The sequence below is a fragment of the Lissotriton helveticus genome, chromosome 5_1 (assembly GCF_964261635.1).
Source record: "Lissotriton helveticus chromosome 5_1, aLisHel1.1, whole genome shotgun sequence".
NCBI classification, from domain to species: domain Eukaryota; kingdom Metazoa; phylum Chordata; class Amphibia; order Caudata; family Salamandridae; genus Lissotriton; species Lissotriton helveticus.
Genome location: NC_136065.1, coordinates 775,196,825 through 775,210,181, shown reverse-complemented (window position 1 = coordinate 775,210,181; position 13,357 = coordinate 775,196,825). Strand labels below are relative to the sequence as shown.

The following is a 13,357-nucleotide window of genomic DNA, read 5'->3' as shown; positions in this document are numbered from 1 at the left end:
CTTGCACTGGAGGGCGCTCTAAGATAAGGAATAGTAGATTTACTATTTCAACACCTTCCCTACTGTACGTAGGCTGGTGTTGGAATAGTAAATTTAACTATTCCTAAGTACAGCACCCCTACAGCGCAAGTCGTGGTAACGAATTGCGTTGTAAAAGACGCGTTGAAACGGTACGCGTTGTAACGGTACGCGTTGTACCGTCGTACATCCTACTGCACATACCATGCAATGCTGTATTTCACTATATCATCACTACATCATATTGTGTATATCTTCACAAAGCACAATATTGTGTCATTAGTCATGAGAACAAAAATTACCACTTGGTACAACACCGTACCACATGATACCAAAATTCCATTTCACACCTCATCTGATAATACACTCCGCATGCTTTCATCCCACACCTCCCTTCATTTTATAGACCATATTACACCACAGACCAAAAGCACAGACCATCATACCATGACATATTTTCCCTTACCCCACCACAGCAACCTTCACACCATACCGCACTAGATTACTCTACACCTCACCTGACTAAACCCAGCAAAAATTTACCTGAAACTACAATTGTACATCACACCACTCAACACACCATTCCATGCATTATCAGATGGGGAGATACCTGAGCCAAGAAAATGCTGAGGGAATACTTGCAGTAACAACAAACAGCCTGATTCATCAACGGACCGTTTTGCGAGCCCCTAATAGCGATTCATAGCGAATCGCTATTAAGGACACGCAAAACGGAATTCATGATGTATTTTGAGAATAAAAAGCGAATCGCACGCGGCCGCAAATAGCGTTCCCGATCATCGAAATTCGCATTAAAAACGCTATTTCCGGCAACATCCGTGTCGGAATAGCGATATCTCTAATAGCGATATCTCTAATAGCGATATCTCTAATAGCGAGATCGTCAATAGCGGGACCGCAAATAGCGCGAGATCGGGAAAACGGGAAGTCGCATTTGGAGCACAGCGATGACATCACAACCAGGAAGCAGCCAGTTCCCACCCCCATTCACCACAGTGAGGCAGACCTCGAGGCAGCAACAGAGACAGCTCCTGCAAGGACACCTGCTAAGTTGGACTACCACCTCCAATACCACTGCAGCAATGGCAGAGGATGCAGTACCTGGGCCCAGCAACCCCGGGCGCAAGAGGAAACTCGAGTTTTCGGAACAAGAGTTGGAGCACCTAATTGAAGGGGTGGTGGAGAACCACTCCAAACTTTTTGGTAAAGACTCAAGGAGGGTGCCCGAGCAGGAGAGGCGCAGGATCTGGCTCAGGATAGTGGCCGCAGTGAACTCTGTGGGTGTGGCCGACAGGTCACTGGAAGACCTGAAGAAAAGGTGGTACGATCTCCGAGGTCGTGCCAAGGAGAGGGTCGCCGAGAGACTGGGAGAGTCCCTGGGCACTGGAGGGGGAGGACCTACAGTCCCTCAAAACACCCCCCTGGAGGATCGCGTTGAGGACACGCTGGAGGAAGAGGCATGTATTGGAGTCACCCGAATGGACTCATCCCGCCCCACCCAAGAGAGCCAAGGTAAGTGGCATGCGACTGCGACCCTGTCCCCTATGAATGGCCATGACCCTATAGCCTCCCATAATGTTCCAAAGTCATGCCATCGGTGCACATCAGTTAATGCCCTAAAGCATTGTGGGACATGTAGTGTGGCCACAATGTACAAGTACCCCAATGCAGCCAGACAGGGACAAAAGTACGCAATGCTATAGGCAGTCAGGGAATGTCACCCAGCATGCATGTAGCAAGTGCACGTGTGACAGATACATGCAACTAATGTACGTCCACTTCCCCTCACAGGTGGCGCTGACAGCAGCGACAGCGAGAGGCTGCACATAGATGAGGATGCACAGGATTACGAGGAGGAGCAGTTACACACACAGCCTCCTGCGTCTGCCGCAGCAACAACATCTGCAGCCCGGCCCACCACCACTGTGCCTCCAGCCTCTGCCGCTGCACCAACACCTGCAGCCCGGCCCACCACCACTGTGCCTCCAGCCTCTGCCGCTGCACCAACACCTGCAGCCCGGCCCACCACCACTGTGCCTCCAGCCTCTGCCGCTGCACCAACACCTGCAGCCCGGCCCACCACCACTGTGCCTCCAGCCTCTGCCCCACCAGCAATGCCTAGCTTGACACCACCAGCAGCTGGGGCACCAACATCAGGTCCCGCAACAGCGGCGACACAGCGGCCACCCACTGTGGCAGGCCAGCAGAGCAGCCGTGGCAGGGCTCGCCTGCAGACCAATGCTCCCAGCACCAGGGGGAATGGACAGCGGCTGCCGAGCATGAGTTTCGAACGTCGCATGCTCCGGATTCACCAGATGCAGGCACACCGGCAAGGGGCCATACAGCTGCAGCTGCATAACATTGGCCGCAATGGGGCAGGGGTGGGGGACCGGATGGACCGCATGACGGCAGCCATGGCAAGTGTGGGGGAGGGTATGACCCGCATGACTGCAGCCATGGAGGCCAACACAGCTGCAATGATTAAACAGCGCAACACGGACCGGCGCCGCCACCGTCAGCTACTGACCCGGCTGACGGCTTGCACCCGGTCAAACTATGTGATTGGCAATGCCACCTCGCAGCTATCGCGCCGGTGCCTGGCGCAGCAGCAGCAGCTCATTCAATGCTGCGAGGATGTTGCCAGGGTACTTGAGGGCCTGACCACTGCCGTGATGGCACTTCACCCTGCTGTACCTGCCACTGTCGGGGATGACGATGCCAGTGAGGGGACATCAAGTGTGAGCAGCCACTCTGCCTCACACGTAGGGGCGCTGAGACGCAGCACCAGGCCCAATGCAGGGACACGTGCGGTGGATGAGGAGGAGCCGGAGAGGCGCTTGGGTGCTTCGCGCCGGAGGCGCACCTGACTCAATAGTACTTTTACAGGCACAGGCTGAACATAAGCCTGCCCTGTGTATTGGACGCAGCAGTATGCTGAAATACTGTTTGCAATGAAAGGATGTCTACTGGAAACATTATTGTGATTCAAACAATAAGATTTAATTTGGCAGCACACATTGGCGTAGTGTCATTATTAACGTTTGCATGCAATTGTGATATGTTGGGTGAGGGGAGAGGGTTCACTAGAAACAGTTCATTGTGATGTGGTTGCGGCGTCTGTGGCCTTCAGCTGGGTTCTCCCCGCGTGCATGACGCCCATGTGCAGGTGGCTGGTCGTCCCCTTCTGACTCACTGCCAGAGATGTCAACAGGTATCCTGCGCTTGGTGGCAATGTTATGGAGTATTGCGCAGACAGCCACAATGCGGCAGCACAATTCAGGACTGTAATACATGGCCCCACCTGTCTTGTGCAGTATGCGGAACCGGCTCTTCAGTAGCCCAAAAGTCCGTTCTATACAATTCCTTGTCCGTATGTGAGCAACATTGTACCGCCGTTGCTGTGGTGTAGCAGGATTGAGGTATGGGGTGAGGAGGTATTCCCGGAGGGCGTAGCCACTGTCACCTGAATGAGAGGAGCAGAGGGTGAGTGCCTGTGCTGCGCAGCTACTTCATTGCAATGTGACATTGTTGACAAAGTGTACTTACCAAGTAGGTGTCCTTCCCCAAAGTCTCCCCTGGCCAGTCGTGTGTGGAGGCCGCTGTGCCGGAATATAAATGAGTCATGGGTACTCCCTGGGTACTGGGCCACAATGTCAGTTATGAATGTCTTGTTATTGCAGACCATCTGTATGTTAAGGGAGTGGTAGGACTTGCGATTCCGGTACATGTACTCCGTCGCAGCTGGTGGGCAGATGGCGATGTGGGTGCAGTCTATGCATCCTATCACAGATGGGAAATGGGCCACATTGTAGAATTGTAGCTTTGTCAAGTCCTGTTCCTGTTGGCTGGTGGGAAATTTGATGTGTCGGTGTAGCTGGGTAAGCATTGTGTCAACAAAACTCCTGAGGCAGCGTGACATGGTGGGCTGGGATATCCCCCCAGCAGCCGCTACTATCCCCTGGAAGCTCCCAGAGGCCAGGAGGTGCAGGCTACACAATACCTGTACATGTGTAGGCACAGCATTGGTCCGCCTTGTTGGGTGCTGCATCAGGGGGTCAAGGTCCAGTATTAGCTGGATTATCATTTCCCCATTCAGGCGGTACTTTGCATATATCTGCTCCCTGGTTTGGCCCAGCAGGGTGACCCGCTGGCGGAATATCCTGTCCTGTATTCTGCGTCTCCTTCGTGCTGCTCGCTGTAGCCTTCGCCGCCTGACCACCATGTACATTCCTGGCATTGTGAGACTCCAACTGCTGCTGCTGAATCTCCTTATGTGTGTTTGGTCAGGCCTGCACCTGTTCCTGATTGGCCAACGGTTTTTCAAAAAAATGTTCTAATGGCTTTTATGGTTACCACCTGCTTTGGGTTGTCCTTAATTTGCGCCTCGCAAACAGAGAATTTGTGGTTTTTCGCTATTAGAGAATTTTCATGAATACCGATTTGCGCTTGTATTGCGAATTCGCAAAGTTTTTTCTCAGACTCCGTGGTTTGGCGCACTCCTGCCGGGAATCTGAGAATCTATTTGCGAATTCGCTATTTTTTGTTTGCGCTTTAGATATTTTCTTGATGAATGCCAATTAGGGAAATTGCGCCCGCAATTGCATTTTCGCAGCTATTACGGGCGCAGTTTAGCTTCATGAATCAGGCTGAAAGGGTATTGCTCATAAACAGCAAGGCTGAGCATTTATAGACCAATAACCAGAAAAAATGCCAATGCTGCTACTTGTTTTACATACATTTAGAAACAAGATGTGCGAGACCACCTTCACTTCATCTTTAAGCTCATTAGTAGCTTTTATTTCATAGTTTCTATTAAATTGTTCTGAATTAATTTCTCCCCACATACAAAAAGATATATATACATTAGACCCTATACCAACACAATACTGTACACAATTTACAACAGACTAGAAAACTGTACTCATCTAGAATAATTCACACCATTCTTACCACTTATACATTCATACATTCCATACTCAAAGCATATATCCTCAATACACTCTTACAATGTGAACCAAAACAACTTTTGGTTCACATTGTAAGAGTGTATTGAGGATATATGCTTTGAGTATGGAATGTATGAGTGGTAAGAATGGTGTGAATTATTCTAGATGAGTACAGTTTTCTAGTCTGTTGTAAATTGTGTACAGTATTGTGTTGGTATAGGGTCTAATGTATATATATCTTTTTGTATGTGGGGAGAAATTCATTCAAAAAAATTTAATAGAAACTATGAAATAAAAGCTACTAATGAGCTTAAAGATGAAGTGAAGGTGGTCTCGCACATCTTGTTTCTAAATTTATGTAAAACAAGTAGCAGCATTGGCATTTTTTCTGGTTATTGGAGGGAATACTTGCTGCACGACAACATTTTTTGTGAGGTACTTTAAAGTTGTCAATGTTTTTATTTACTGTACCATTGCCGGTAATGTGCAGGTGGCGTTGACTATGCTTTTCATGGAATATGTTAAATAAATAAATGTATTTTTAAATCCCCTGCAGAGGCGTTCAGAATTGATCAAAACTCAGGGCTGATCACGTCTGGGAGGCTCCTGCAGTCATTTGAGAGATTCAACTTAACAGTTGTGGCAACGGACAAAGGAAGACCCCCACTTTGGGGAACTACCATGCTTCGGGTGGAAGTCATTGATGTCAATGATAATCGACCTTTCTTTGTGAGACCACCAAATGGCACAATTCTCCACATCAAAGAGGTAAACCTCATTGGGCCGCAGTCATATTGTAACCTAATAAGATATTGCTAATAATACTTATTTGGGATCTGGAAAAAGCATATTGATGAGAATACATTTATACCTTTGATATATGGTTATTAATAGAGGGAAATCAGTGCATTAGATCTATACTGGTTGCATTGTTTGGATACAATGTGTGTGTAGTTGGTACAACTTTCTATGTCTGCATCAAATAACTATGTTTCAGAATTTCAGAATTTGAATTTGTTGTATATTTTGTCGTTGTTTACTGTTGAATTGCAAAATTATTTATAAATGTGTACAAATGCCGTATACCAGCTGTTAAAATAGCTGGAGTTATAAGCAATTTGTAGTGTAGGGACCCAAATATGTTTACCAGCATGGTAGATTCAGGCATTAATTATTCCATAGTTAATAAATTGCCAGATGATATAACAAGTTACAGGCGGAGTAGCTGAATAAATATCAGTCCTGGCTAGGTGTTGCAGGTAGCATCCCAGTTCATTTCTGTGCTCTATGCCACTACAGTTAGTACACAGCCATATGCAAGGTAGTCTAGAAACTGTTCCAATAGGAACATGCCAGTCCAAACAGCTTGGCCATATTCCATGAGAACGGGACGACAAGCAACCAACAGACTGGTTTCTGCATTGCTACACTGCTGTGCTTTCTCAGTTCTACCATTCTAATAAATCATAACTTTGCTCACCTGGCCACTATTGGTACAATCATATGTAAATCCCTTTGGCTCTGTTGTACTAGGAGTTGATCAGTTTACTGCTGCTAGGCCAGTTGCACTACACTGATGAGACCCAATAATCCAAGAAACTATTCTGGGTTTGCTTAATTTCCTTTTTAGAGGAGAAGTGGCATGTAGCAGTTCGGGCCAAACTGTCTATTTTGTGATAGGTGAAAGTTCATTTTCACCTTGTTGGGGCCTTTCTGTAATGGCATAGACTCGCTACAAATCATTAAACTTAAATGCAGCCCTGAGGTTCAGATTATTTCTTCTGCCCACACTATGTCCCCAGCTCCTGTACCTTCAGAATCAACTGTGCTTGACCTTTGACCATGAGCAGCAGGCGCTTTGTGAAGGACATAGTCTTCAGCCAAGTCATACGTTTAGCACCCCAGGATCTGCTGTGCAGGGAGCTCTGCACACATGCCCCACCCGGTACCCATGCTTGCCCCATTGCATAACTAAATGGTGGTCAGGGTCGTGAATCATTCATCTGACTGACTGAGCCATGCAGCTATTTCTTTTATGCTTTATTTTTAAGGGCATGATTCGCTCTTCTGTAACCTCCCTACAGTCCCCTTGAGGTTGAGGAATGCCTTACCTGCTCCTTTTCTCCACCTTTTTTCAGAGGCATAGGATCCGCGAGTTGCCGTGTAGCCCTTGCATTACATAATATCAGCCAAGATAAACAGTTTCAGCCACAGTGAACCAATCAAATCACTCGTGCCCTCATTCATTGAGGTTTGAATATTTATTTAACATGTCCATTGTCAGATCCTCCTCAGATGCAAATTTGCTGATACTTTGCAAAATAACTCTCCAAGTACACTAAAGATTAACCCTTCAAAGCCCACCATCACCTTATTGGAATGTTGGTATCTCAAAAATTACTGAAAGAGTTTACATTAAACCACAAAATGGATCATTCTGAGTAAAGTTCTATCTCCATGCTAAGTATGCTGTAATTTTGTTCTGGACGGTTTATTGGAGAAACAAGCACAAATTCCTATGGAACATAAAATGGGAAAATTACTTTTAGATAATCCCAAATAAAGTTTTGCCCCCTTAACCGATCTGCATGAAATTTTAAAAGAAAAGCCTGAGCTGGATGCATCAAGTGATTTGTAAATTCACGCAGATTCATTAAAGTGCCTCAAAGTTATTAGCAAGTCAAAACATCCATTTCTGTTGACAGCTGAAACTTAGCAATAACTATCTTTGAATGTATAACACACACAGACATATATGTGTGATTATTTATATATAATATAAATGTTAGAGTATTGCTAGAAGTATAGATTGATTAGTTGTTTATTTTACACAATAAAGATTTAGGGGTGATTACGATGTTGGGCGGACGTACGCCGAATCAGGACCGACCGACCTCCGGTCGGCGGTCCCGACCAGCTAATCATGATGTGCCAGAACACTGTTCGGTTGCAATCTCCCATTCCTCTATGGGAGCTCATATTACGGCCGTAAAACAGCCATGACATAGAAGAATAAGAAACTGTGTTCCTCCCTGCACAGTATTGCAGGCACCTCAGGGTGCCTGACACATGGTGCAGGGATGATCATGGGGGCACCATAGGTGCCCCCCTCAGCCCCCAACTGGAGGCCAAAGAGGCAAGGGTCCAGGGCCCCCATACTCGCTCTCCAGCAGGTTTTCCATGTCGGAAAGCCCGACATGGAAAGCCTGTCGGAGACCGAGTATTGTAATCCCAAGGGTGGAAAGGCCGCCCTTTGTCATCATAATTGGCCCCTAAGTCTCATTACATTAGAAATGGAATACTTACATTTGATTTCATTCATGTCCCCTACCATCTGTCTAGTTCAAACTTTACATTTTCCTTGCACTTAAATAGTGTCGGATCTGAGTGTTCTCCTCAGGTGTGCAAAAAAATATGGTATCCCAACAGGTAGAAGTATAAGGAAGAATTTTAGATGAGATATGTAAAAAACATTATATGCAGGAGGGAAAGGAAAGGAAACTCAGTACATCCGTATAAAGTGCCAAAGGCATCATGTTTATCAAATGAAAACAAGGTTTAGTACAGTTATGACAGCACTGTAGTAAAACAAATAATACAACCCAAATTTGTACTTGGTGCGTGAGCAGTGCAATAGGTGAGCAAGGTGGCAACGCAAGTGACAAATGGATCAGCGTGGACGGCGCAGTGAAAATTGGTGTCAATAATGTACAGTGTTATAAAAACAACAACAATATGGCTACAAATGATTTCCGAGAAGTAAGTTTGTGAAGTAGCTTAAGTCCATATTGTGGGTAGCGCCTATAGATGGGCTGAATAGTCAACGGCGTTTCGATCCATGTGAATGTGGATCATATTCAGGACTGGGTTGTGCGTGAAGGAACAGTGCTGAGTGGGCGGTGGAACTCGTCCCAGCGGAGCGCTTGTACTGTAGCAGGGGTGAGTCCTGGTTGCCGTGGAGGAGGTGGCTGGAACAATCGAGGCGACCTGCCCGGATTCATTGGTGCAGCTACCGAGTCATAGGAGATTTAATCCCAACGGCTCTGATCACCTCCTGGGATCGGGCCACGGACACCCAATGCAGCGCTGTCTCGCCACGCACTTCAGATTCCCCTGACGCCTCGGCGCGGGATCTTTAACCTCGATTGTTCCAGCCACCAACTCCACCTTGTTGTTGTTTTTTATAACACTGTACATTATTGACACAAATTTTCACTGCGCCGTCCACGCTGATCCGTTTGTACTAAACCTTGTTTTCATTTGATAAATATGATGCCTTTGGCACTTTATACGGATGTATTGAGTTTCCTTTCCTTTCCCTCCTGCAGATAATGTTTTTTACATATCTCATCTAAAATTGTTCCTTATACTTCTACCTGTTGGGATACCATATTTTTTGCTATTTCAAACCCCAATCCCAATGTGGTTGATGGGTTCATACTCATGTTGTCTATACAAAAAACTCCTCAGGTGTGGGCTGACATTCTGATAACAAAATACATTTCACTGAACAATCAGCCTGCTTTCAGCTCTTTAACATAAAACAATATTTCACTTATGTGCCAGCTTACCCAATACAATAATAATACTCCTTCTCCTCGAATCATACTTACTACTCCATCACAATCATGTCAACACACCTTTTTAGTTTGATTTTCTCTCCTAAGTTGTCCACTCCTATTGGTCCGCCAATAGTTGGCATTTTTTTTCACAGAAAATGCTACCTATTTTTTTTTACTGTGGTCTGCAAATCCTTGCATGCCGTTGCTAACCCATGTTTCATTTTGCACACTTACTTCTTCTTGATCACAGTTAATTGGTTCTGCTACTTGTTCCCCTCCCCACCCCTCTCTTGAGCTACCTGCCAATTTTTAGCCTTCTCACTGTTTGCGATGCCTTGCTCACTATTCATTTGATATTGTCTACCTCCCTCCTCCCCCATGAAGTCACAAAAATAACACATTTCTAATTCTTAAAATGTTTTCTATCCCTCACTGTTCTACATCTTCCTGATCTCAAAAAAAATATAAATTGTCTGCCTTTAATTCATATCCACACCTGTTGTTCCCTTTGGTCCATGAGTTGTGCTGTTCTACTGTGTTTCACTCAGTTCCCTCTGGGTTTGAATGAGCAATTCTACTTAACTGTTTTCAAGAATTCCTTTAAAGAGCTTTGATAGATAGATGATTGAATATAACTGCATGAGAAAGTTTACATTTTATAAGAATATAAAATGCTATAAAGAAAGAATAAGTGATAATACCTGGCATCATAAGTGACTTCCTTAAAACTAAAGTCATCTCAAATGTCTAGGATTTGTAACTTTGTTTCAATTATTAGCTACAAATGATCGAGAAATTACACCTTGACTTTCAGAAGCTATTTGCCCAAATCACCAAACTATCAGATTAATACTCACGTAGACCCTGCACAGTTTTGAAGATTTGCGTGTAAATGGGGCGTAGGAATATGAACCGGTCGTGGCAGTAATGTGTTATCTGTTTGAATAGGAAATCCCTCTGCGTTCAACCGTGTATGAAGTCTACGCTACCGACAAGGATGAAGGTTTGAATGGAGCTGTGCGGTACAGCTTGTTGAAGACTGGTGCTGGTAACAAAGACTGGGAATACTTCAGCATTGACTCAGTCAGTGGGCTTATCCAAACAGCACTGAGGCTGGATCGGGAGAAGCAAGCAATATATAGTGTAAGTTTACCATGCACGTTTGCAAAAGAGTGGGAAACTGAGTGGTGACATGTGGTGTATTGGGTGACATTGACTGCCTGACCTCACTTCTACTACTACTGAGGAGTACGTTTCCGTCCTCTTAAAATCCTTACAGACTAGTATTCACTTTTTTAGATAGGAATACAAATCTCCATAGTAGATATTATGGGAGTAGCAGAAGTAGAGCACAACACAATATGCAATTGTGTCCCTGGAGCAGAATGGGAAACTACTACATCAGCAGATGTTCTGAAAGCAGTGAGGCCCGTGCCTATATAGTGGATATCCGTGCCCTCAGCAGCAATTGGGACATTGGGACCTAGTGTTTTCAGCTTCAATAGGACTGCATTCTGATATCTCTACAATATCCGCGAGACATTGTGTTATGACATATCCCTGTTGTTAATAGCAATAAAAATTCGGAGTGAACAAGCCCAAATTCCTAAAAAGATTAAATTTCTTTGTGTTGGACACGGCTATGTCCTCTGGGGACAATATTCGAAGTTGGTCCTTATTAGTGCTAATCCCTGAGGCATTTAAGGTCTGCAACTTGTGAAGACAGCCATAATGGACCTTCCCTGGGATTTTATTAACCCATTGTATCTGAGCGAGTGAGGCTTTAGTATCAAGTGCTACCCTGGTTGCAGAGAAATACCTTGGGTGAATTCACCTCTATATATGTGAGAGGAGTTGGCCTAACGGCTAGGGCGGTTGACCTCAAATCTGGGGAACTGCGTTCGAGTCTCGTCAATGACGGCTGTATGACGTTACAACGCATGCTTTTACCACGCATGCTGTTACAACGCAGGTTTTACTACGCATACCATTACAACGCATTACACTTTGGGGTGCTGGATAGTGAATAGTTTAATTTACTATTCCAACTCCAGTCCCCGTGAACACTAGGGAAGGTGTTGTATAGCAAATTAAACGTATTCCTTATCCTAGAGCGCCCCCCAGTGTAATGCATTGTAATGGTATGCATAGTAAAACCTGCGTTGTAACAGCACTGCGTGGTAAAAGTTGCGTTGTAAAGGATGTTTCCCGCAATGACGCTGAACATCCTGTGATTCTGGACAAGTCACTTAATCAACCCATGCCTAACAAAAAAGTGAATGTGTCCTAAAGTAACGCAACTGATGCTATGTAAAGCCCTCTTATACCCGATTTGGGTCAAGTTCGCGCTATAGAAAACTCCCCAAAAAAATAAAATGTGGTATTTTTGGGACATGTCATCAGGGCCGTTTCTCCAGTGGGACCAAATAGCCAGTCATTTAATTATTTGCAGGTGTGCATCTTTGTAGTTTGATAGAGGGTCAGCCATCCCTGAAAAGCCTCTGTATTAAATCTGCAAATTGTAGCCATGTCCATACAGGGGCATCCTCCTGCCATTTGAAGGACCTCAGTTGAGAGATGAGGGGCCATCACACGTGGTACTACATTGTATCTGTTTTTGCTCACAAATCCTAGAACCACTTGGTTCCAATGGCATTAAAATTGAGGTATCCAAGAATGTGTTCCTGTTGAGTTTGTGTTGCCTTGAAGGATAAACAGTTGTACATTCTCTCCCCTGAAAATCTCCATATTGAAACGATGGATGTTTAGCTTAGTAAAACCATTCAGAACAGTATATTTGGCTAGAACCTTGAGCGTCATTATTAGCTGCTTTTCTCCATCGTCATTTTCATCTTTGGAACTCTTCTCATTACATCGAGGTTGTAATGCTATAGATGATTAAACACAAGCACAGTGTTGTTGTGACACCTGCCATTTCAGGCTTTCACCCTTCCTCCTCCGTCAGGTCATTAAGTAACCTTACCCTTTTTGAGTGTAGAAATAAAGAAGCATAATTGAACTAATAGGAATCCGACGTGTGAGTTGAGTGCTATGTTGGTCAGCCGACGCCACAGCTTAATTTCCAAACAGTGTTTACTTTGCACCGTTCCAGAATGCTGCAGACCCTCTTTATCTCGGGAAGGACATTTTATGATTCTGGAGATGGGAAAGAGGTATTAGCACAGGAATGCAGTAGTTGCTCAGCTTTACAACGTGTACCATTTGTACTATTTGTATAATTTGCCTGATAGTAGTCATTTATCATGAAGTTAATGTTGCTTTTGTGCGAGATTGACGCAGGGGCGGCTCCTCTGCTATGGCGGAGGAGCGACGCCCCACTGCTGCTACCCAGCAGAGGCAACAGTGAAAAATAAAATAATAATAAAATAATTTTATTCCAATTTTCTTTTTTACCGTTGCCTCTGCAGGGTAGCCGAGTTGCAGGCCTGGCCGAGCCATCCTCCTGAGCTTCAGGAGGAGGAGTTGTGGGCACTACTAAGTGCTCATGACAGTTTGGACAGCCGTTTTAGACCGGCCTGACCGTTATGCACACTTAGCATTTCTCCACCTGGCTGTGATGTACAGCCAGGTGGAGAAAAGCCACAGGCTCCCAGGTACTGTCTGAGCGGCAAACCAGGCACTCAGCCCAATCCCGGGACTTCTCTCATGCTGGGAATTGGATTCCCAGCATGAGAGAAGCGCTAGGATTGGCATCTAGGAGCCTGTGCAGTGTCCACCTGTCGAGGATCGGGAGTGGAGGAAGATGAGCGGACCCAGCATCATGTAAGTTTTTTTTTTTATATATATTCT

The 13,357-nt window shown here is 45.3% G+C and overlaps 1 protein-coding gene across 1 annotated transcript in view; it reads left to right on the top strand.

The window, feature by feature from the left end:
- The window catches only part of CDH23 (cadherin related 23), a 1,152,220-nt gene that overhangs the window by 863,817 nt on the left and 275,046 nt on the right, over positions 1-13,357 (top strand). The window contains exons 29-30 of the mRNA XM_078641088.1: positions 5,542-5,753; positions 10,496-10,690. Coding sequence (XP_078497214.1) covers positions 5,542-5,753; positions 10,496-10,690 — 407 coding nt within the window. The remainder of the gene's footprint in view (positions 1-5,541; positions 5,754-10,495; positions 10,691-13,357) is intronic.